At 48.9% G+C, this 24,211-nt stretch overlaps 1 protein-coding gene across 2 annotated transcripts; it reads right to left on the bottom strand.

Moving 5' to 3' along the window:
• Ccdc92b (coiled-coil domain containing 92B) lies at window positions 1-23,963 on the bottom strand. 2 transcript variants are annotated; one of them, XM_021225665.2, is made up of 4 exons: window positions 23,765-23,963; window positions 10,578-10,730; window positions 6,184-6,231; window positions 1-3,443 (listed from the first exon to the last, which is right to left on the bottom strand). In XM_021225665.2, exons 2-4 carry the CDS (start codon window positions 10,705-10,707, stop codon window positions 2,830-2,832), a joined length of 792 nt encoding a protein of 263 aa, XP_021081324.1. In that variant the 5' UTR covers window positions 10,708-10,730; window positions 23,765-23,963; the 3' UTR covers window positions 1-2,829. The 2 variants fall into 2 exon arrangements, with proteins under 2 accessions (XP_021081324.1, XP_040605062.1); XM_040749128.1 differs by having other exon boundaries at window positions 1-3,440.
• Between the last annotated feature and the right edge of the window lie 248 nt (window positions 23,964-24,211).

Below are 24,211 nucleotides of genomic sequence, written 5' to 3'. Positions count from 1 at the left end.
TGTTTTCCAAACGTTTTATTAAGAATAAGGCATATGATAGTCACCCCTAAAGCACAGGGCTCTATTTCTGTAGGTGAGTGAATACACTCAGAAAAGCATTGGATTAAAAAGCGCAGCCAACAGAGAATTTGGAGCAGGATCCATTTGCCCTGCACGTATCCCATTCGAGGCTGGTACATCACTATGAAAGGGTGCTTAGGAGACGCCTGGCCCCCTAAATGAGAAGATGCTCCATACCCTCTGCTCTCCTTCCCTTCCATCTCCATCCAGAACAACTCTATCCTGCTGCTTGCATAAGGATGAGCTACCCCATCTTGGGCCACAACTGGTCCCCAAAGAACAGGTTGCCTTGGCAAGGACACAGGAACAAAGGGTTCAGAGCCCCATACTGAATTGCTCACTCATTCCTGTATGACTTCTAGAATGTAGGACTGCAATGCAGTCTTCCCTTCTGGGTCTGTCTATTCTTACACTGTGGCAGGAGCCCTACTCTTATGAGTGTCTGTAAGAACCATTTCAGTCTCTCAATGAGGATGTATACAGCAAAGAGGAATGAAATGGTCTTTCCCTTTCTTACCACCGGGCCATTCCTGGACCCACACTGGTACTTTTCCTTTGACCAGGTGGATTCCTGTAGCCAGGTCCAGGAAGGACTGGAACAAAGGGCATGGCTTGTCCCGGACTGGGAAGGCTGAGGGAGTCCTTGCCTGTCCTGAAGGGAGCTTTCTATTATCTCCAGAAGAGGAAGAGGAAAGGAGAATCCTGTATCTGCCTAGGCCCTCTCATCATTCCCTCACTCCTGAAGAGCTGCATTGTTTCCTTCCCCCACCCCAAGATCTCGAGTAGGAGTCAGATGCCCTTAGACCCTTTCACCTGGGAGATCTTCAAGCACCCCACAAACAAGTATCATTATCTCTGGCTGTTGGAAAAGGAACAGGATTTGGAAGGAAAGATAGGCGGGTTACTATCGGATCCCTGGGGATGGGGTGTGATGGAGAAAGCTGAACATCCTGGGTGCCCAGAAGGGAAAAGAAGAGGGCTATTGCTATAGTTTAAAGGGAAGCTAGTCAGGGTAGCTATGGCTTTTAGTGCATGAATGGGATTAGAAAGGACTCTCTCTAGAAAAATCAACAGTCACCCTGTTCACCCCAAAAGTATGGTTATAAGAGATGTAGATCTGCATAGGCTCCTAGAGAAAGAGGCCTTTCCCCTCCCAGTGGCCTTTGGGTACCTTCAAGGGAGTAGAGTGAGTACTCACACAGGCAGGTTCCAGGTGGGGAGTGTGGCAGGATAGGGCAGTGAGTCACACAAAATGGAGATAAATGGTACAGGTACTGCCCCTGGAGTGAAGGGTAGCAGTTGGGGCCTAGTAGGGATTCTACTTCTGCCATCCAACCCAGGAATTAGAGAGCTCAGCCCTGGTCATTGCTCAGTGGCCTTAGCTGTCCATTAGAAAGGAGAGAGCAGGGAGGGGTCTGTGTGTAGAATGGGGTTGGAATGTGCTCACTGCTCACTGCCTTCTGCTTCCTGTGAGATTCCTGCTTCCTCTTAGAGTGGGTGGTATGAACCGAAAGTTCTTTTTCTGTCTGGTGGTCATGACTGGAGAAGTTTGTGAACTACAAAGGCTGACTCTGCTCACCTCAAGACCTTGGGTGACACACACAATGTGGTATACCTTAGTCAGGGCTAGGAAGGACCTGCCAGGGCCCGGTGTCCAAGTGAAGTGAGGAATCCCCTCTGCATCCCCGCTCAGCAACCCCAGGGAAGACCTCTCAGGCACTTAAGACTCAGTGCAGGTTAGATCAAGAGTGACGGAGCGGGGCTCTGGTATGGGGCCTATGATGGACTGGATTGAAGCTTCTTCCTGCCTTTGGTAGTAAGGGGAACTGGGAAGAAAGGGAAGTGCCAACATTCTGTTCTCTGTTTGCCATTCCCAACTAAGAGGGAGAGCATAGGACCAACCTACCACCAGCAGGTTCTATGGGCTTAAGGGCCTTTCCAGGGGTGGGCACCGCCGAGGACTAACCGGTATCCACGTTCCTCCCCAGCAAATCAAATTTCTATGGATAGCTGCCACTTCCAAGAGGCCAGGCCCTCCTTCCTGCTTCTGGGTGCAGCCAGCTGCTTGGAAAGCTGGGCAAGATTAGCACCTATAACAGGACTGGGAAGTCTCTGAGGCGGCCCCAAGAACTGAAGGCGAAAGACCCTTCAGCCCTTGCCAAAATTTGAGCCCCAGCTTGCCTATCTCCTGCACCCCTACATGGCAGACCTGGGAAGACCCAAGCAGTTCCTCTTCCACAACCCGCTCCAAGGGTCTATGCTTACTGCTACCAGGAACCCAGAGGCTCTGAGGGGACGTGATTTCTAAAACAGATTGTAAAGTGTTCCTGCTCACCTTCAAGGACTTATCAGTGGGGTGGGGTGGGGAGTAGCTACTTCCGAGTACACGAGCTAGCTCCTAAACTTGCCTCTCCCGAACACAAGGCTGGGGGTGAGAAAGCAGGAAAGGGGAGCTTGCAGGCCTAGCGGTGCCAAGTGCCACCGTGTTCCTTCCTGTAGGTCCTACAAGGGATTGTCAGCTTTCCAGGGAGACAAGACCCCGCTCCTCCCCCTGCCAGGGGCTGGGTGGGACCCGGATTAGGGCTATTACTGCCAGTCTACCACAAAAAAAGTGCGCTCCGGAGCGGGTAGCTCATCTGGGGAAACACACAAGCGGGGGCAGCTCTAGTGGGTGGCGGAGTTGGGGCGGATCTGCCTGCTGGATCCCGCCCCATCCCTGATCCCGCCCAGCCGGGCCTGCCTTCTCAGTCGCCACTGCCTGCCCTGCGCCTACTCAGAATCCCCTAGGGCGCTGGGCATGGCATCCGAGCAATCAGTGGGCTCAGGATGCGTGCCGCATTGGTCCGGGGACTCCTGGTGTGACATGGGGTGCGGGGCATCTTGGTCCAGCAGCTCCTGGCGTGGCAGAGGGCGCGGACCGCGAGCGCTGAGTCGCGGCGGCCTCCGTGGGTATAGGAAGAGCGCGGGGTCCGGCATGGGATCGGCGTCGTCCCAGGTCGCCCAGTCCCGGCCCGGCCCCTTGGCAACCGCCTCAGGAGGGCGGCGGGCCCGTTGTGCGCGTCGGCGGGGCCGGGGCTCGGCGGCAGCGGCGCCGGGGCGCGGGGCCTGCAGTCTCTGGCGCGCGGCGTGCAGCTGGCAGGAGAGGTAGGCGGCCGCCTCGGTGTGCTTCTGCAGCTCGGTGCCCAGCACGGTGGCGCGGTGACTGCGGCGCCGCAGCTCCTCCAGAAAGCGGCGCTCCTCTGAGCGCAGGCTGCAGCGCAGCGCAGACACCAGCGCCTCCCGCTGCGCCACCTCCCTTCGCAGCTCCGCGTTGGCAGCCGCTCGTGCCTCCAACTGAGACTCTAGTGCGCGGCACTTGTTCTCCAGCTCCCGGGACACCTCTTCTGTAGAGAAGGGAGAATAAGGGGGCGATGATGCCTTCAAGGGCGTGAAACATAACTCAGTTGGCCCAGCGACCTCTCCCCTCCCCCCATCCGCTTCAAAATTCAGCCATAGGGACCTTACCCTTGAATTACCCTTAGCCTCTAATTCTTTGGCTTAAACGCAAATGATCATTCATTTGAAAGCGATCTGATCAGTTGAGTTTCAAGTCTCTGCCCCTGTGTTCTCTGGAAGCATACAGCGCAGTAAATAGCCATAAACATGTCAGGTTGCCAGTATTGACATGTGTCAGAAAAACAAATTAATGTTCTGGTTCTAAAGGGGGATTGATGCCATCAAAGAAGGAGAAGCTTCAGAGCTCAAGAGCTAGGGTGTAACTGCTTCTCCCGGAGAAGGGTACTCCTGGAGAGGCAACAGCTTGTGCATGCAAAAGCCCATGTGACAGGAATAAGAGCAGGGCTGAGAAACTGTGAGTGTGCCCAGGAGGTGGTGGTGGGTGTCCTTTCCTTCACGGAACATGTACCCCATCTTGTGAGTTGTTTTTGCTGACTGGTCTAGTTTTTGCCAATGCCTTTACAGCAGGAGTTAACCATAGATACGTATCAGAACAATGCAAAGAACTTTAACACATGCTGTTTCCCAGGCACTATCAAAGACTGTTTAACTTGGAACCCCTGGCATTAATTAGCTCTAGAAGTGACTTTGCTGAAATCTCCCTAGGTGATCATGCAGAGTCAGAGCTGAGGTCCCCTCCTCCTGGACCTTTCTCCCCATCTACACCCGGGACTTGGCACAGAGGCAAAAGAGGCTATGTTCCTTACTAAGTAGTGGCTTGAGATCTGATGAACCCAAAAATCTTTTCAGAGAAAAGCTAGTAGCGGTCAAAGTGTCTGTAGTCATGTAACTCTTTGACTAGTGTCAGGGATGAGTGAGTGTCCCCTCTCTCCAAGCACAGAGACACCAAGAAGTGTCCATGAGTGCCATATGAAGAAGTGGACAGAGTAGGCTCAAGTGTAAGAGTCCCTATGTGTCCTAGCTGATCTACAGGACTTCTAACAGCTTAGCTGAAAAGTTTCCAGCCGTCTTTGCTCTTTTGAGCTTTTGATGTGTAAGAACTGTAACTCATCAGTACCACATCAGTATGGAAAAAGTCAGTTCTTCTGTTTTTCCTTTCCTTTCTTCACCCCTCCCCACCCCAGCAATGGTCTCAGATGCAGCTCTGGCTGGCCTGAAGCTCAGAGCTACCTCTGCTTGCCAAGTGCTGGGACTAAAGGTGTACACCACGATGTCCAGGTTTCTGTCTTTTTCCCTTTGAGACAGGGTTTCTCTACGTAGCCCTGGCTGTCCTGGAACTCACTTTGTAGACCTGGCTGGGCTCAAACTCTGAGATCCACTTGCCTCTGCCTCCCAAGTGTTGGGATTAAAGGTGTGTGCCACCAATGACCTTTTTTTCTTTTTTGTTGCTAACTTGTTTTCTATTTATTTATTTGTTTATTTTTATTTTATGTTCTTTGGTGTTTTGCCTGCCTGTATGCCTGTGTGAAGGTGTTGAGTCTTCTGTCTGAAGTTACAGACCATTGTAAATCACCATATGGGTGCTAGGAATTGAACCCAGGTTCTCTGGAAGAGCAGTCAATAAACACTGAGCAATCTCTCCAACTCCTTCTATCAATTCTTTTTTGTTTGTTTGTTTGTTTGAGACAGGGTTTCTCTGTGTAGCTTTGGAGGCTGTCCTGGAACTCACTTTGTAGACCAGGTTGGCCTTGAACTCACAGAGGTTCACCTGCTTCTGCTGAGTGATGGGATTAAAACTGTGCACCACCACCGACTGGCCCCTTCTGTAAATTCTTAAGAATTGTAATATCAGCACTTGAGAGGTTAAGGCTGGAGGATGGTCACAAATTTGAAGCTAACCTGGTCTACATAGTGAGTTCTAGGTCCTTTGGGACTACAGAATGAGGCAGTACCTCAACACAGAACAGTCTCCTGGTGTCACTGTGTAGTTCAGGTGGCCTTGAATCTGATAAATCATGGCGAAGACACTGGCTGAAGACAAAGTCGCCCTTGCCTCTCCAGTGGCGCCACCAGACACTGGGAGTCAACTGCACCAGCTGGCTCCAGGCCACGCAGAAGCCTTTCCTCTTCCCTATATTAGTTCTTGACCTGGTCTGGTCTCTCGGGACTGTTTTCCGAGTGCTGGGATTAAAGATGTGTGCCACAATGCTCTGCCCTAATAAGACTTAAAAATCAAAACAAAACACAACTTTAAACTTTCATTGTGGCATTCATTTCATGTGTGTGTGCATGCGTGCAGTGTATGTGTTTGTGTCTGTACATACCACTGTGTCTGGGGTGGGGTAGAGGTCTGTGTTGGGCATCTTCCTTTTTGGCTCTTGGAGCTAGAGGCAGGGGGTTGAGTTAAAGGCCAACCTTGACTACATAGTGAATTAGAAGCCAGCTTCTGCTATATGGGAACTTATTTCAAAAAAAATCAAAATCTGGTCCAGCGAGGTGGCTCAGCAGGTAAAGGTACTTGCTGTCAAACCTGATGACCCGAGTTTGATCCCTGGAACCCACGTGGTAGAAGTAGAGAAGTAACTGACTCCAAAAAGTTCTCAGACACACACACATGTGTGTGTCCCATCCCCATAGTAATATATAAAACATATGCAAAACACTTGGTGACACTCAACTTCTGGACTTCATGCACCTCCCACCAGAGCTCAGAGCTATCTCTCTTACCTTGCTGGTGAGACTGAACCTCTCTCATTTCCAGGTCACGGGTCAGTTCTGGGGAGGAGAGAACAGAGGGGTTTGTGTATGCATGAGTAGGTGTGAGTGTCAGGAAATCACAACTCAGTGGAAGGACAGATCTATAGGTACCATCTACACCACCCCCGACAGTTACTTTACACCCCAGCAAGGGGAAGAGACATGCTGAAGGTACAGCTTGGGCCTGGGGATTCCAAGCCCAGAGATCTTTCTAGCAAAAGTTTTGTGCCTAGGCTTTTGAACAGAAACTACCTCTGTAGGCAGAAGAGCCTGGCTTGCTTAGGAGATAAGTGGGTATTTAACTTTTCCTAAGGGGTGATATGTTTGCTGCCTGGTCAGATGGTTGTGGAGGACTCTTGTTACACAGGGTCTTGACCTATGCAAGCTTCATTGATTGGTGAATGCTGCAGTGCCCAGAGGCTCTGTGAGTGACAGAGATAGGCAGAAGCTATCCAAACTGAACACAAGGGACACTAATTTCATAGCTAGTATCATACCGGTATTACGGTCTGGAGATCCCTGCTCTTTTCTTAAACCCCATTTGACCACTATACAAGAAAGCCTTAAGGAGGACTGCGCCACCTAGTGATGGAAGCTGTACCAGGCTTTGGTTTGGTGTTGAAATGGGAGGGACTCCTCAGGGGCACCCAGCCTGGGGAATGACATCACCAAGGTCACTGGTATAGGAAAAAGTTCTTCCTGGGCTGGGGCCAGCCACCTCCTTATCTCTGTTTATTTTTCTTTCTTTCTTTCTTTTTTTTTTTTTTTTTTGGTTTTTTCGAGACAGGGTTTCTCTGTGTCTTTGGAGGCTGTCCTGGAACTAGCTCTTGTAGACCAGGCTGGCCTCGAACTCACCGAGATCTGCCTGCCTCTGCCTCCCGAGTGCTGGGATTAAAGGCGTGTGCCACCAACGCCCGGCATCTGTTTATTTTTCTTAAACTCATTTTTGGTGTTCTCAATGCCCAGTCTCTCAGGGCTACTGCTTGATCCCTATTTTTAGCCCCACCTCCTTTCCCCCAACTCCTAGAGCTCAGAAAAGGGAGGGATCAGGGGTGTACAACTCAGTGACACAGAAAATGTTTAGCACTCCTGGTTCTGGGTTCTAATTCTTACAGAACTGGAGGTAGTGTGCCGGGTAGGGAGCTGGGAGTCATAGGGTCTACCGGGAGAACCGGAAAACACTTTCAGGGATGAAGTTTAGAGCCCAAAGAAAGAAAGAGGCGCACCTCCTGGATTACTGCCCAGCAGTACCTACACAGGCAGGCCTGTGACCTCAGTCTGTTCTTCTGCTCTCCAAACGTTCTTAGGGACCAAGGGCTTTGCTAGAACTACCTTCTCTGGGGAAGCCACTTGTTACTGGGACACAGAGAGCTCTGAGCACCTTAGCTATGACCGGAGCCTGAACCTCCTCCTGGGGCCACTAGGAGGCCTCTGATGCCTCCATCCCTAGGACTCTTGGGGACCAATTTCTCCCCTCCTCCAAGGCCTATGAAATGTCCTAAGGGACCTTGGCTCTGCCACTAACTCGTCAAGGGCTGATTTCTTCCAACCATTAACCACAGAACTGAGAGATGAGGAGACAGAATCCCAGCTGGGCCCCACACCCCATCTTCCTCTTTTGTTTGTTTTTGAGGTAGGATCTCACTATCTAGCCCTAGCTGTTCTGGAACTCACTATGTAGACCAGACTAGCCTTGAACCCACAGAGAACCCTCTGTCTCTGCCTTCCGATGCTGAGGTTAGAAATGTGTGCCACCATGCCAGGCTTCCCCTATCTTTCTTTACTCATCTTCTGACGAGAGTCCTCGTAGGTTATGTAAACATTCTATGAAATCAGTACATGCTAAGACCCTGGACTAATAAAGATACTTCTCTGAGCCTTAGTTTTCTTGTTTGGAAAATGGGAACAAAGCAGCCCCTCTCTTACAAGGGACTAGTGCCAGGATGCAATGGGAAAAAACAGAGAATTCACCTTAGGGCTATGTTAGCCCTTAAAGCTCAGGGGACTAGCCATTATCCAGGCTATCCCATCAGCCCAGAACTTACTTCTACTTCTAAACAACATGTTCTTCATCTTCACCTGGCTTCCATGGAGCCTGCCTTCATGGGTCTCCCTTCAGTCTCCTCCCTCTATTCCCTCCGCTTTCTCTTCACTCCTACTGGAAGGAGGGCCTGATCCAGTCATCTCAGCTCCCAGAGTGGCAGTTCCAGACAAGACCAGTTATTTTTATCTCCTTAATCAATAAACAGGAGGCTCAAAGCCCAGGCTCACCTGAGAGCCAGAGGGGGCTAGCGGGACATCTAATCCTGCCTGTCATGTTGTCATGGGAACTATCCTGTGTCCAGAATGGAAGGACCTAGGTTCTCAGAATTAGGGGAAAACAAGAAGAAATGAGAGGATCTATGGTAAGGCTTTTTAAGTCTCCTGTTTTCCTCTGACACTGTCCCTGTGATGAAAAAGTAGCCTTTGGGGTCATCCAGTCACTGGGGAGATAGATGGCCAAGAGCCTATCCTGGAATGGGGCAAATGGATCTGTGTGTGCCGAGTGGCTGAGTCAAAACTACTCACATTCTGTGTTAATGTGAGGAGCTGAGTGGCTCACTCGAGCTTTCTAGCCTCAGTTTTTCCCTCTGGGCAACAGAGAGGTAGAGAACGTTCAGAAAACTGCACAGATGCTATATTGTATGACTTTCTTCCTCGGTCTTGGTTTATCACTTTCACAATAAAGAAATTGGAGCCTGGTGGTGGCACATGACTTTAGTCCCAGCACTAGGGAGGTGGAGGCAGGTGGAGCTCTGAGTTTGAGGCCAGCCTGGTTTACAGAGTGAGTTCTAGGACAGCCAGGGCTACAGAGAGAAACACTGTATGAAAAAACAAAACTAAAACCAAAAGCTCTTAACGCTGTGACCAAAGATAGATGTTCTCCACAGAACAAAACAGGCACTTGATAGTGCTGTGTTTTTCTGAGAAGATACATGCATTTCCCTGAGTTCACAAATTTTAAGTCTTATTCTCAACTCTCTTCAGAAATCTTGAACCCATGTGACCTGGATGAAGAACAACAAACCCCTTTAAATAAAAATTTATTGCTTATAATAAAAAAAAACTAAACTAAACAAAATACTGGAGTCTGGTGGTGGTAGGCATGCCTTTAATCCCAGCACTTGAGAAGGCAGAGGCAGGAGGATCTCAGTGGATTTGAGGCCAGCCTGATATTGAGGGCTACACAGTGAGGAAGAGGAAATAATAAACAGATAAACAGAAAATTGGGTTCAGACATCCTTTGAGCTGTTGGTACAATACCTCTACTGGAAGAACTGAGTGTGGTGGCTCACACTTATATTCCCAGCACTTTTGAGGCAGAGAGATTAGATGTTCAAGACCATCCACTTGTCAGTATGTCTGCATACTACTCAGCCTCCAGGGAGATGATGTGCTCCCTCTTAGGATGGAGGCACTCGGTCTCCATCATCTTGCTCAAACTGTTTTATCATCCTGAACTCTTGTTGGTCCCCTACTTTTTTTGTTGTTGTTGTTTTGTTTTTGTGAGACAGGGTTTCTCTGTATTGTTTTGGAGGCTGTCGGTCCAGCTTGGCCTCGAACTCACGGAGATCCGCCTGTCTTTGCCTCCTGAGTGCTGGGATTAAAGGTGTGCGCCACCACCGCCCGGCGGTCCCTTACTTTTTTGTTGTTGTTGTTGTTGTTGTTGTTTTTTCGAGACAGGGTTTCCCTGTGGCTTTGGAGGCTGTCCTGGAACTCCCTTGGTAGACCAGGCTGGCCTCGAACTCACAGTGATCCGCCTGCCTCTGCCTCCCGAGTGCTGGGATTAAAGGTGTGCGCCACCAACGCCCGGCTGGTCCCTTACTTTTTGATGTTTATGTTTATGTGTGTGATGCTGGGTGAAGAACTCAGGGCCTTGTGTATATGGTGGGCAAGTGCTCTAAGCCCTCTATTTACCCATACATGTGTCTCCCCACCTGGGCTTCCTAAAGGATGACAGGTGCTCAAGGGACTCAAGAGGACAGGAATCCCCTGGAACTGATTCCTGGAAGCCTGAACCACTAACTCAGTAGGGTCCTCAGCCTTAAAATGTTTATGTGTGGGGAAGCAGGGTCAGGTGAGGGACAGGGGCTCATGTAGCCCAGGTTGGCCTAGAACTTAAGATACAGCTGAGACCTAATTCTACTTTCCCCATATTAGGATTACAGTCATGTACTGTCACATCCTGAGAACCCACTCCACCTCAAGTCTTGATTCTCCTCCAGACACATCACAGGAACTCCAGGAGAGGCACCCCAAGAGAGAGACCCTGCTAGTGACAGAGACCGCTCCTCGCCCCAGCCCTGGGTGAACACTGGCCTCACCTGAGCAGCGCTTCTGCAGCCTCAGGATCTCCAGGTGCAGGTCTCGGAGCAGAGCCATCTGCTCCTTTTTCAGGAAGCTGATGTGGCGTTGTACGCTCTGGATCTGATGCTCTAGGGACACGGTATCCATGGCAACCCAGTCCTGGGCCCCACCTGGGTGGAAGACAAGATGAAACCACATCTTCAGAGGCCATTTGCCTTGCCCCACCTTCAGGTCCCTCCCTTGTGATGTCCTTCGTGCTAGGTCCTCCTGCCTCCAGGGGGAGGATTCCTCCATCCTCAGCTCCCTCTACTAGCTTTCTGCGACGCCGATGAGCATGTCTTCAGGGAGGTTGTTATTCCCATTTAACAGTCCAAGAAGCAGAGGCCCAGGGGTGCCCTGGCTTCCTTTTCCCGCCTCTTCTGCTTCTCAGACAGCCAAACAAGTGGAGAAGTTGGCAAAGACAGGGCAGATTACTTTGGGTCTAGCCTTCACTAGATGTGTCATGCGTGGCCAGCTCCCTCCCTCTTGGAGGTCTCAGCTCTCCATAGGCAAAATAAGGGAACTGACAACTGACACAGCAGCATTATTTGTAACAGTCAGAACCTGGAAACCACCCAGATGCCCCTCAACTGAAGAGTGGATAGAGAAAATGTGGTACATTTACACAATGGAGTACTACTCAGTAGTAAAAAACAATGACATCACCTGCTGGACGGCCAAGGCTACACAGAGAAACCCTGTCTGGAAAACAAAACGAACACACAACCAAAAACCAAAACTGCCCCTCAAAAACCCCTCCAAATAACCCAATGATATCATGAAGTTTGCAGGCAAATGGATGGAACTAGAAAACCGAGTGAGGTAACCCAGATCCAGAAAGACAAACATGGTATGTGCTCATGTACCACTCCTAAGTGGGTATTAGCGGTAAAGTAAAGGATGACCAGGCTACAACCCACAGCTCCAGAGAGGCTAGATTAGCAAGGAGGACTCAAAGAGATCTCATGGGTGGACCGGGGCTGACTGGACATGGGAACTTGCGGGATTGGGCGGGTTGGGGGAGGGACAGAGGAGGCGAGTAAAGAAGGAGAAGTCTTGATAGGGGGTCATTTCAGGGTTAGGGAGAAACCTGCTGCCAGGGAATTCCCAGGAATACACAAGGATGACCTCAGCTAAGATTCCTAGCAATAGGGGCTGGAGAGATGGCTCAGAGGTTAAGAGCACTGACTGTTCTTCCAAAGGTCCTGAGTTCAATTCCCAGCAACCACATGGTGGCTCACAACCATCTACAATTCAATTGGGTGCCCTCTTCTGGCATGTAGGCAAAAATACTGTATATGTAATAAATAAATAAATCTTAAAAAAAAAAGATTCCTAGCAATAGGGGAGAGGATGCCTGAACTGGCCATCTCCTGTAATCAGGTTGGTGACTACCCTAATTGTCATCTGAGAGCCTGATGGAAACAAATGCAGAGATTCACAGCTGTGCATTGGGCCGAGGTCTGGGAATCCTGTTGAAGAGAGGAGGAAGGATTGTATGAGCCAGCAGGTGTCAAGGTCATCACACAGGAACCCACATAAACAACTAAACTGGGCTCATAGGAGCTCACAGACTGTGAACTGACCGTTAGGGAGCCTGCATGGGACTGATCTAGGCCCTTTACATGTGTGACAGTTGTGAGGCTTGGTCTATTCGTGGAACTCCAACGAGTGGGATCAAGGCCTGTTCCATGCTTGAGCTGGCTTTTGGGAACCTATTTCCCATACTGGATTGACTTGCCCAGCCTTAATACAAAGGGAGGAGTTTAGTCTCACCTCAACTTGATATGTCATGCTTTGTTGACACCCAAGGGAGGCCTGCCCCTTTCTGAATAGAAACAAAAGAGGAGTGGATGGGCAGGGGATAGGGGAAGGAGTGAAGGAACAGGAGGAGAGGAGGGAGGGGAAACTGGTTGGAATGCAAAATAAATGAAAAAAAATCAATTAATAATAATAAAAAGGGAGCTGAAGTGATGAACCCTGAAATCTACTCCAGTTATGTCTCCCACACGAATCTCAGCCCTGAGCTCCTTCAAATCACAGGGGAGAGAAGATCCTGATAGGTAGTTCAGGCTAGCCCCCAACTCTGGGCATTCCCACCTCTGACTTTGGAGCGCTTCTGTTACAGGTGTGCGTGGTTGTGGTTGCCTCACAGGAGGGAGGGAGAGATGAAGAGCTGCTTACTAACATTAACATTGAGATAGGGAGGTCAAGGTATAAGATGGACAGCTCTTCATTTGTAGGGTCACTCCAAGCAGGTCCACCTGAGAGCCTAATTTCCACAGGCTTCTGTCTGGGCTCTCTTCCCTAGCACACCTGGCCCCACTAACCTGACCCAGCAGGTCCTTTATTTTGGCACTGGGTAGGCATTTGGCCTACGGAGGGCACCGGATGCTTACTGACCATCTGTGGGTTGATGAAAGGACATGTTATTCCACTTCTGTCAACCACTCCTCAGCCGGCACTGTGGACTATTTCACACTTACTGACACTAAAGTGACCAGGCATCTCCCACGCACAGAGGCAGGGGCATGCCTCATTCTCCAGACAACCCTTTGTCTGCTTGTTTTTGAGACAGGGTCCCACAGAGTTGGTTTTGGTTTTTGAGATGGGGTCTTGTTATGTTAAACTGACAGGTCTCGAACTTGTACACTCACCACTGGATCCTCCCACCTCAGTCTCCCAGGCAGCTGGAAGTACAGGTATGTGCTTAGTTTCTTCAAATCAAAGAAAAGACCCAATGTTTACACCGGGAACAGCCCTGAGTCTGAATCCTGGCTCTTTCGGTTACCTTCTGTGTTGACTTTGAGCACAACAGTTAACCTCTAGGAGACATTATTTTCCTGATGTAAGATGGAGATAAAAAGGACTGGAGAGATGGCACAGTGGTTAAAAGCACTGGCTGTCTTCCAGGTCACCTGGGTTGTTTCCCAGCACCCATGAGGCAGCTCACAATCATTTGTAACTCAGGGGGTCTGATGCCCTCTTAGTCCACAGCCATACATGCAGGCAAAGCACTCACTCACTCACACACACACAATTTCTTTTAAAGGATTTATTTATTTATTATGTATACAGTGATCTGCCTGCATTTGTGTTTGCCCACCAGAAGAAGGCACCAGCTCTCATTATATATGGTTGTGAATCAACATATGGTTGCTGGGAATTGAACTCAGGACCCCTGGAAGAGAAGCCAGTGCTCTTAACCATATGAGCCATCTCTCCAGCACTCCCCTTGTTTTTTCCTCTGTATTGCTTTGGAGGCTGTCCTGGGACTCTCTCTATAGACCAAAGCTGGCCTTGAACTCACAGAGATCTGCCTACCTTTCTTTGCCTTGCCTCCCAAGTGCTGGGATTAAAGGCATATTACACTACCACGGGGCTACATAAAATAAAGTTAATTTTTTTTTTTAGTAGAGCCAGGTGGTGTTGGCCAGCCTGGTCTACAAAGTGAGTTCCATGATAGCCAGAACTATTACACAGAGAAACCCTGTCTCAAAAAAACAAACAAAAACCCCAAAATAAAAAATCTTAGTACAGACAACTAATACAGTAACTCAGTACTATACCTTTCTTTCTTTGTTCATTTCTGTGTGAATAGGGTAAGTCTTACCTTGGTCTACCATTCCATTCCATCCATCCATCCATCCATCCATCCATCCATCCATCCATCCATCCATCCATCCATCCATCCGTCTATTCATGCCTACTGTTGCCGAAGCACAGGACACAGTGATAAACATAACAAAGTCCCTGCAATCGTAAGAATGAAGAAGAGAAGCAATCAATTGGTCAAAGAAAGGGATTAAGTATATTATTACAATTGGAAGAGAATGCTGTGCATCCATCCAGGTGCTGGGATCAGCCACGGCCTTGCATGTGCTAGGCAGGCACTATCTACCACTGAGCTGCATCCTTAGTCCTCAAGACCTTGTTTAGGTTTGGGATCAGGAAAGTGTTTAAGTGATTTTTGGACTGAGTTTTTGTGACAAGCAAGATCTTACATGTACCCACGTTTCCCAGCCTCTTGTGTTACATGTCATCTTGTATTAGCCTGCCCATCCTCTTGCGTGGGGTGGCACTATGCAGGTGATGGCGTTTTACTCAGTGATTAACTCACATACAAAGGTGAGGGGCACCAGCTGAGGTGGTACTCACCTGTGGTTCCAGCTACTGGGGTGGCTGAAGCGGATCACGTGAGTCTGAGTTCTAGATGAGCCTGGGCACATAGGAAGAGCCCATCTCAAAAACCAAAGAAGCAGAGAGGGGAGCTGTGGGAAAACGTGCCTAGCTGAGAGGTATGATCAAAGTACACCGTGTGCATGGAAGAAAATGCCATAATGAATTCATCGTTTTGTATAATTAATATGTAAAGATGGCAGGAGAAACCTCAACAGGACAAAACAACAAAAAATAAGATGAAAGGGTTTACAGATGTAATTACAGTTCCCATTCAATTGACTTTGAATTCATTAAAATTATGAATATGAATAGGATTGACCTATCAGATGAGCCATTCAAATGAACTCAAGATGGAAAACCCAGTTAATACCCACCAGACTCTTGATCATTAGACACAGTGAGTAAATAACTCTTTCTTCTTCTTCTTCTTTTTTTTTTTTTGAGACAGGGTTTCTCTGTTACTTTGGAGGCTGTCCTGGAACTCGCTCTGTAGACCAGGCTGGCCTCGAACTCACAGAGATCTGCCTGCCTCTGCCTCCCAAGTGCTGGGATTAAAGGTGTGCGCCACCAACGCCTGGCTTCTTTTTTGATTTTTTGAGATAGAGTTTCTCTGTATTATTTTGGAGGCTGTCCCAGAACTTGCTCTGTAGACCAGGATGGCATTGAACTCAGAGATCCGCTTGCCTCTGCCTCCTGAGTGCTGGGATTAAAGACGTGTGCCACCAATGCCAGGCTTATAACTCTTTATTCTTTAAAATTTTTTTTGCATTCATTCATTCACTTTGTGTGTTTGTGCATGTGCACATGCCATGTTATATGAGTGGAGGTCAGGGACAGTTGTGGGAGTTGGTTCTCCCTACCTCTCCGGGTTCTGGGATAGAAACCATACAGGCAGGTTTGACTACAAATCCCCTAATCTGTTGAGTCATCTTGCCAGTCCAACCTTTTTCATTTATTTTAATTAATTTATGATGGGGCTGGAGAGATGGCGCAGAGGTTAAGAGCACTGACTGTTCTTCCAGAGGTCATGAGTTCAATTCCCAGCAACGACATGGTGGCTCACAACCATCTATAATGAGATCTGGTGCCCTCTTCTGGCATGTAGGCATAATAAATAAATATTTTTTAAAAACCACTTGTAAAGAGAAACAGTTTAATTAATTTATGATGATGATTGTTATTATTGGTTTTGAGGGTCTTGCTATGTATCCCTGACAGGCCTGGTGTTCTCTATATAGCTCAGACTGGTCACAAACTCATGGCAATCCTCATGCCTCAGTTTCCTGAGTGCTGGGATTACAGGCCATATCCGTCCCCCCGCTTTTTAAAACAGTGCTGGAACACAAAATCTAGGTGTCATGAATGCTGGGAAAGTACTCTACCAACTGAGCAATATCCTCAGGCCCCACAGGGCTGTGTGTGTGTGGGGAGGGAGACAGAGGTCAACCTCTGTCATTGTTCCTCAGGTATCACACTTTTTTAGACAGGGTCTCTCAGTAGTCTAGGGCTCACTAAGCCTCAGGGACCTGTGTGTCTGCACCCCAACACTGGGCTTGCAAGTACATGCAAGATACACTGGCTCAGGGGATTAGAGTCAGGTCCCTAGACAGGGCTATCTTCTCAGCTTTGAAATGCAGATTTTCAAAAACCAATTAATTAATTAATGTCTTGGTGGTACATGCCTTTAATCCTAGCATTTGGGAGGCTGAGGCAGGCAGATCTCTGAGTTCAAGGCCAGCCTGGTCTACAGAGCAAGTTTCAGAACAGCCAGGTCTACACAGAGAAAACTTCTCTCAGAAAAACAACAACAACCAAAACAAATAAATTCATTTTTTTGTTGTTGTTTCTTGAGACAGGGTCTCTTTACATAGCCCTGGCTATCCTAGAGCTCATTATGTAGACTAGGTTGATCCCAAATTCTGAGAGATCCACCTGCCTCTGCCTCCTGAGCACTGGGATTAAAGGTCTGAAATGCAGGTTTTAAAATGAATTTTTTGAAAAGAATTTCATATGTGAGTATTGTATTTACACCATTTCCACCTCCCCTGCAAACAAACAAACAAACACTGACACCATTTAGTGTTTCTCTTATATATAACTGTTTAGGACTGATTGGGATTGGATAACTAAACCACTAGAGAAGATCGATTCTCCCTCTTTTAGCAACCATTGGTTGTCTGCAGTTCTTCATCTAGGGGTAGGACCTTGAAGTTAAAAAAAAATCACTCTGGCCAAGAGTGGTAGCACATGTCTATAATAATAGCATTTAGGAGACTTAGGTCAGAGCATCTTGAGTTGAGTGCAAAACTATCCCAAATCCATCACTTGATCACTTGGCATTGTCTCCCTAGTCCAAGCCACCAACTTCCTCTGGTAGCATTGCAGTGCTGTAAGACCTGGCTTCTTGCTTCCACCCTGTGCCATTATTTTTCACTCAGGAGCCAACTCCCCGTTAGTAAATGTAAGCCTGTCATATCTCCCTGCCCATACCTCAAAACTCCAATGCTTCCCATTACACATCAAATCCCAAATTCTTTCTTTTTAAAACAGATTTACTTTAATTATGTGTATATGTATGTGTCTCTGTGCGCGCGTGTGACAGCAGATGTCTGTGGAGTCCAGATGAGATTGCTGGATGCCCTGCAGCTGGAGTTACAGGTGGTTGTGACCTGTCAGGTATGGGTACTGGCAACTAAACTTGGTATGCACTTTTAATGGCTGAGCCATCTCTCTGGCATCCTTGTTTTTTGTTGTTTTTTTTTTTTTTTCCCAAGATAGGATTTCTCTGTGTAGCTCTGGTTGTGCTGAACTGTAGACCAGGCTGGCCTTGAACTCAGGCATCTGCCTGCCTCTGCCTCCAGATCTTTTTTTGTAATGGCATTTACTTATTATAACTTCACATCATGCATGTGGAGTCAGAGGACAGCTTGCAGGAGGCTTACTCTGACCTTCAACCTTGAGGGCTCCAAGGATTGATCTCAGGTTCTCAGTGCTTGCATCTGCTGAGCTCTCTCACCAGCCTGTTCTTTCCTTGTTTTTGAGCTGGGGTCTTGCTTTGTAGCAGATGAAGGCCTGAAATGTATGATCCTCCTGTTTCTACCCATGCAGTGCTGGGATTATAGGTGTACACCACCGCACTGGGCGAAACCCCAAGTCCTAATCAAATGTTGCACAACCCCTCATCTCCTGTTCTCTCTGTTGGCCTCTTTGCTGCTCTAAGCACACTCCTTGCCTGGGGTTCTCTTTAGGAACTGTCTTCTCTGCCAGGAGTAACTTACCAGACTCACCTGAAGGCCCATTCCCTCCCTTCAATCATCCAATCAAATGCTGCTTTCTCTGATCATCCAAAGACAAATGCTCTTCTGCCAGTCACTCTCCACGCCTTCCTCTGCACTATTCTTTCATGAACTTGCTGGCACATGAGTCTATGGGACGTTTGTTTCCCTTGCCAGACTGTTAGCAACAGAAGATGGACACGTTTTGTTTTCTTCCAGTTCCCCAGTGCCTAGCACAGCATGTAGCAACTAGGAGTCACTTGGTAAGTATCTGCAGAATGCACGAGTGAGCGGATCTGGAGGAGTTTGTAGACTGATGGCAGGGCAGATACGCTGGATCAAGACAGACAGTATTGGGTTTGACATCCTCAAGGGTCCTCATAGAAGAGAAACAGATGTCAGGTAGACTTCCTAATACCCTGGGGCCTAACGTAGGGGAACCAAATGAGTTGTAGGCCCGTGGAACTGTGTGTCTGTACGGGAGGAGAGGGTTTGTGTGTACCTCAAGTAGTGCACAAGCACACATGTGTGAGTGTCCGTGATTCTAGGGCCTCATACACACTCTATCATGGAACAACATTTCAAGCCCCAGGTGTTTCTCAACTTCTCTTATCTGTGTGGGTGCTGTGTGCATATCTGAAGGATAACGTATGTGGGCCTATCCTAGGAGGAAGAGAGAAATGTCTGTTCCCACTCACTGCCATACAAATGACTGTGAAGGGTAAAAGTCCTTCCCACACAGCCCTAGAGCCTGGATGCGGCCACAGGAGACGCTGAGCCAACCAGCTGTTTCTGTTCGTTCCCAAATGGGCTCGACCACTCGCTTCCAACTGGGCAGGCTGCTCTTTCTTCTTAGGGCGGAAATTTGGGTCACAAACGATTTTGGCAAGTTTTCATTCTTAGACATTACTGTGAGGAGTGTTTGGGGAGGAGTGGAGGGGGAACTAGGAGCAGTCGGGACTCTATGTGGCTGAGGAATTGCAGCACATCAGAATAGCTGAGGCAGGTAATCGGCAGGTCGTGACGACATACATGCAGTCCTAGGACCACCGGGCGTCAGAAGCTGTGTCCTAGATGTGGTTTAGACAGGCGGCAGCAGCCGGAGGGTTCACACTGCCAGCTCTGTCTACTCCCTGCCTTCAGATGCTGAGTGAGTTTCACATCCTCTGCCTCTGTCAACTGTCCCCACCACTTCAAGGTCTGCCTTGATTCTCTGCTCCTGGTATTCCTAGTTCTTTCCCATGTTAATTTTGTAGCTCGATAGGAAAAAAAAAAGTTCATTAACAACTACAAATCACTAAAGGCCTGGAAAGATGGTTCAGTAGGTAAAGGAGCTTGGGACTAGGTTTGATGAAATGAACAGAAGACCTGGATCAGCATGGCAGAAGGAGAGAGCCCACTCCCACAAGTTGTTCCTTGACCCCCACAGGCATGTTATCGCATGCACACACACACCCTGCACACAAATTAAATACAACAAAACATAGCTTAAGAATAATCACCCACTGTAGCCGGGTGTTGGTGGCACATGCCTTTAATCCCAGCACTCATGAGGCAGAGGCAGGCGGATCTCTGTGAATTTGAGGCCAGCCTGGTCTACAGAGTAAGTTCCAGGACAGCCTCCAAAACAATATAAAGAAACCCTGTCTCGAAAAACCAAAAAAAAAAAAAAAAAAAAAAAGAATAATCACCCACTGGGTGGTGGCACACGCCTTTGATCCCAGCACTCAGGAGGCAGAGGCAGGCAGATCTCTGTGAGTTTGAGACCAGCCAGGTCTACAAGAGCTAGTTCCAGGACAGCCTCCAAAGCCACAGAGAAACCCTGTCTCGAAAACAAAACAACAAAAAAAAAATCACCCACAGGCTGGAGAGATGCTCAGCAGTTAAGAGCACTGGCTGCTCTTCCAGAGGTCCTGAGTTCAGTTCTCAGCATCCACATGGTGGCTCACAACCATCTACAGTGGTATCTGATGACCTCTTCTGGCATAAAGGCATACATGCAGAAAGAGCACTCCTGCATAAAATACATAAATCTTAAAATAAAAAAGCACCCAGAATTTAAAAAGGACCTGTGGCGCAAGGTGCAAAGTTTATAGTTAATTCCAAGTCCTGCTGACACATGTCTCATGGGTCTGGGAGGTACAAGTATCTCTTCCCTTTGGGAAGGTTGGTAGAAAAGGCCTCAGATTCTCAAGACCTCAACCGTTAGCCAAGCAGCTGGCACAGGAAGTGTCTGGTCCTGGCACAATTCTGAGCTTAAATTTTTAAAATTAATTAATTGTTATTTATTTATTTACACGCGCATGTGGCAAGCTCATGCATACCACAGCATGCATGTAGAGATCAGAGGACAACCTAAGGGACTCAGTTCACGCTGTCTCCTATATGAGTCCCAAGAATGGAACTCAGGCCATCAAGTTTGGCAGCAAGAGCCCTTATCTGCTAAGGCTTCTTACTGGCCTTACGCATTCTGTCTCTCTGAGCCCTGACCTCCTGACCCTGTAATTTAGCCCCTGCTAGCCTCTGGTCTCCACTTTCCTTTCTATCTGCCCACAACTAACACAGGCATAGGAAACTTAGTTCTCTCTTCTCAATTCTTATAGTTATTTGGGCTGACCATACCTAGGAAGCGTAGAATCATGGTACTCTGGACTTGAGTCATCTCAGCCAACGACTTTCACTTTTTGCTCTATAAAGCTCTAGAATTCAGCATCTGGGTGGAGGGGTTAGATGCCAGAGGGTAGGGTTGGTGGCTTTGCTCTTTTTTCCCCCTTGAGATAGCACCTCCCATCCCATCCCAGACAGGGTTTCTCTGTGTAATAGCCTTAGCTGTGCTGGAACTAGTTTTGTAGACCAGGTTGGCCTCAAATTTAGAGATTCTCCTGCCTCTGCCTCCTGAGTGCTGGAACTAAAGGCATGCACCCTCACTGCCTTTGAGCCAGCGTCTTTCCATGTAGATCAGACTGGCCTCCAACTCACAGAGACCCGCTGGCATTAAAAGCATGTCTGTGTCACCACACTTGGTGGGTTGATGGCTTTTGCTTTTAATCTTTTATTTTGAGAAAAAATTTTACTGTCCATGTAGTGTGTGTGTGTGTGTGCGTTTGCCCAAGTATGTGGGGGGGTGGGGGAGGCCCTTAAGGTCACCGTGAACACGTAAAGGTCAAAGAACAACTTTGGGGGTTGGTTCTCTCCTTTCACTTTGAGATCTGGGATTAAATTTAGACCGTCATCTGAGTTTATACTTGGAGTCATCTTTCCAGTCCCCTTTAGTGGTCTTTTCTAGGATAAACTTTTGCATAAGAAAAGGTGTCTGCTAACCAAAAGTTTAAAATGGGACTGGAGAGATGGCTTGGAGGTTAAGAGGTTAAGGCTGCTCTTCCAGAGGATCTGAGTTCAATTTCCAGCAACCACACAGTGGCTCACAACCATCTATAATGAGATCTGGTGCCCTCTTCTGGCCTGCAGTGCAGGTGTACATGCAGGCAGAATGCTGTATACATAATAAATTAATGAATTTATGAAACTTTTTTTATTCATTAATTACTTTACTACTATTGCTGTTGTTGAAAATGGTCTTACTCTGTAGTCCAGGATGGACGGCAATGCACTATGCAACCCAGGCTAACCTCCAACTGATGGCAATTTTCCCGCCTCAGCATCCTTAGCTGGGATTGCAGGCATATGCCATCATTCCTGGTGAATCTGAAGTTTCCCTAAGATGTTTAAATCCCTCTTGCCCCCCACCTTTCCAGCCTGCCCTATGTTCCCCCATTCTTTTCTGCCCTATCCTTCCTTCAGGGCAGTCTAGCAGCTTGGACTTCCTGTTTCAGATCTCACGGACTTTTCAGTGTGCCCCGCTCATGCCTTGACTGTCTTGTTCCAGTTTCAATTTCATTCTTAGTGCTTCTTTTTCTCTTTGAGGCTAAAGACATCTGTGGGGTCAACACATATTTCTGTACCTTTTTTTTTTTTTTTTTTTTTTTTGGTTTTTACGAGACAGGGTTTCTCTGTATTGTTTTGGAGGCTGTCGGTCCAGCCTGGCCTCGAACTCACATAGATCGGCCTGCCTCTGCCTCCCGAGTGCTGGGATTAAAGGCGTGCGCCACCACTGCCTGGCTAGCACTCTTACTGTTCTTTAAGAATGTATGGCTCCTTGTTTCTAGGGGAAGGCTAAACTTAATTTATTGTTGTTGTTCTTATAGCCAAAGCAGATATATTATCTGGGTGAGGCAGAGCAATGAATGAGTAAATAAATGAATCCCTGTGTTCTTTTTCTTGTTTTGTTTTTTTTTTTCTTTTTTGAGACAGGGTTTCTCTGTAGCTTTGGACTCTGTCCAGGGACTTGCTTTGTAGACTAGGCTAGCCTCAAATTCACAGAGATTCTCCCGTCTCTGCCTCCCAAGTACTGGGATTAAAGCTGTGTGCCACCACTGCCAGGCGTTTTTAAATTTTTCTTAGTCATTATTCCTCTTCACCCTCTGACTCAGAGGCCCAGGGCAAAAGGAAAGCAGATCCTAGAAGCCTTCCTAAGTCCATGCCTGAGGGCACAGGCAAGGACACTAACTCACACAAGTCTAAGTACTGTTGTCAGCAGTATTTTACACGTTAACTGATATTAACCCTACACTGGCGGTCCTTTTCATAATCCACTCCAGAGATGAAGAAATAGAATTTCAGAGACGTAAGGCCCTCTGTCTGGAACACAGATATCTCATAAGGCAACCTCACTTTACATCTGCAGGCTAAACTCTTTTTCTTTCTTTTTTTTTTTTTTTGGATACTACCTCTTGCCCTCAAGGTAAGTTCTCCGTGTAACCATGCCGTCCCCTGACTTTCTACACTCCACCCAGTTTCTGTCTCCCGAAATCTGATCTCTCCTTGTGTTCTGTAGTCTTCTTCCCGGCTGCTCGGACTCTGGGAATCCCTTGTAAGAAACAAACCACACAGCCAATAGTGGAGCACAGAGAATGAATTGAGTCTTACTGGGAATCACCAGGGCAAGTAAGTACACGAATTAAAACATAATTACTCTGCCACCCCCACTAAGTCCTTGGCTCTCCTGAGGACGAGTCTGGATCCAAGATTTGGCCTTTGACAAATGTCTGGGACTTCGTCTGCAAGGTGGAGGAAGCTGGTGGCAGAGCCACATTCTCCAGGCACTTGTGATCCTTCCTCACTCCAAAGTCCCTCCTCCTAAACACGCCTCAACTCTGGCTCCCCGCTCCACTAAAGAACCCACAACCCCAACCTCAGCAATGCTGGGAATTCAGGTACGAGGGACTGAGGTGTCTGGAAAAACTGGACCCCCCCCTTCACTTAATGCTCTGCAGTTTGTGCCTCGAATTTGACTCCCAGAGCCGTGTGGGGCGCTGGGTGGGGGGTAGGGGTGAGGGGTATGAATACCACAGAGCATAGGGAAGAGAGGTACCAGTTAGGACATGAAAAGCAGGCAGAACAGCTCTAGTGGTGGGAGGTGGTAGGCGGTGGTGCGGACTGCTTGGACTCTCCTCCAGCGCCGGGAAGGGCCCGGGTCTAGCGGCGGAGGACAACTTCTGCCAGCAGCCCGCGTCCTGTCCGCCTCCCGCGCGCTGCGGTGCCCAGCTCCGCGCAGCCTTCCGGGCGGAACCTCAGCTCTGACGCTCTCTTCATCACCCCGGCCACCCGGCCAGCGCCCACCCTCGACGACCACCGCCCGGCCTCCTCACCTGCGGACCCGAGGGAGCCGGCGGGCCGGGCCCGGGCCTCGCTGGGTCTAGGAAAGAGCTCTTCCCCCGCGCTAGCTGCGCTCAGGGATCCGCAGCGCACGGCCCGGTTGCGGCGCCATCAGCTGCTGCTAAGCGGTGGGGCGCGGGGGCCAGGGCTCCGGGGGGCTCCGGGGCGCAGAGGCGGGGGGCCCGGGGCGGGCTCCGGGCGTAAACACCCAGCAACGTGACCGGAACTGGCGAACCAGCTGGAGGGGGCGGGGGGGGGCGGGAGAGATAAGGGGGAAGGGAGGGACCTGGGGCGCGCGGGGAGGGGCCGTGGGCGGGGCGGGGGGGAGGGAAGGCTGGCGTCTGGCGACTGGGGTGGGGGCGGGGGAGGGGGAGCCCCGGGACTTCGGGGGAGCCCCGGGATCCGGGCCTCCGCACCCTGCGGGCGGCCGAATCCTCGGA

Source organism: Mesocricetus auratus, unplaced genomic scaffold (genome assembly GCF_017639785.1).
Source record: "Mesocricetus auratus isolate SY011 unplaced genomic scaffold, BCM_Maur_2.0 Super-Scaffold_100007, whole genome shotgun sequence".
Classification (NCBI taxonomy): domain Eukaryota; kingdom Metazoa; phylum Chordata; class Mammalia; order Rodentia; family Cricetidae; genus Mesocricetus; species Mesocricetus auratus.
Note: the sequence above shows the minus strand (reverse complement) of the source record. Positions and strands in the feature narration are given on the sequence as shown.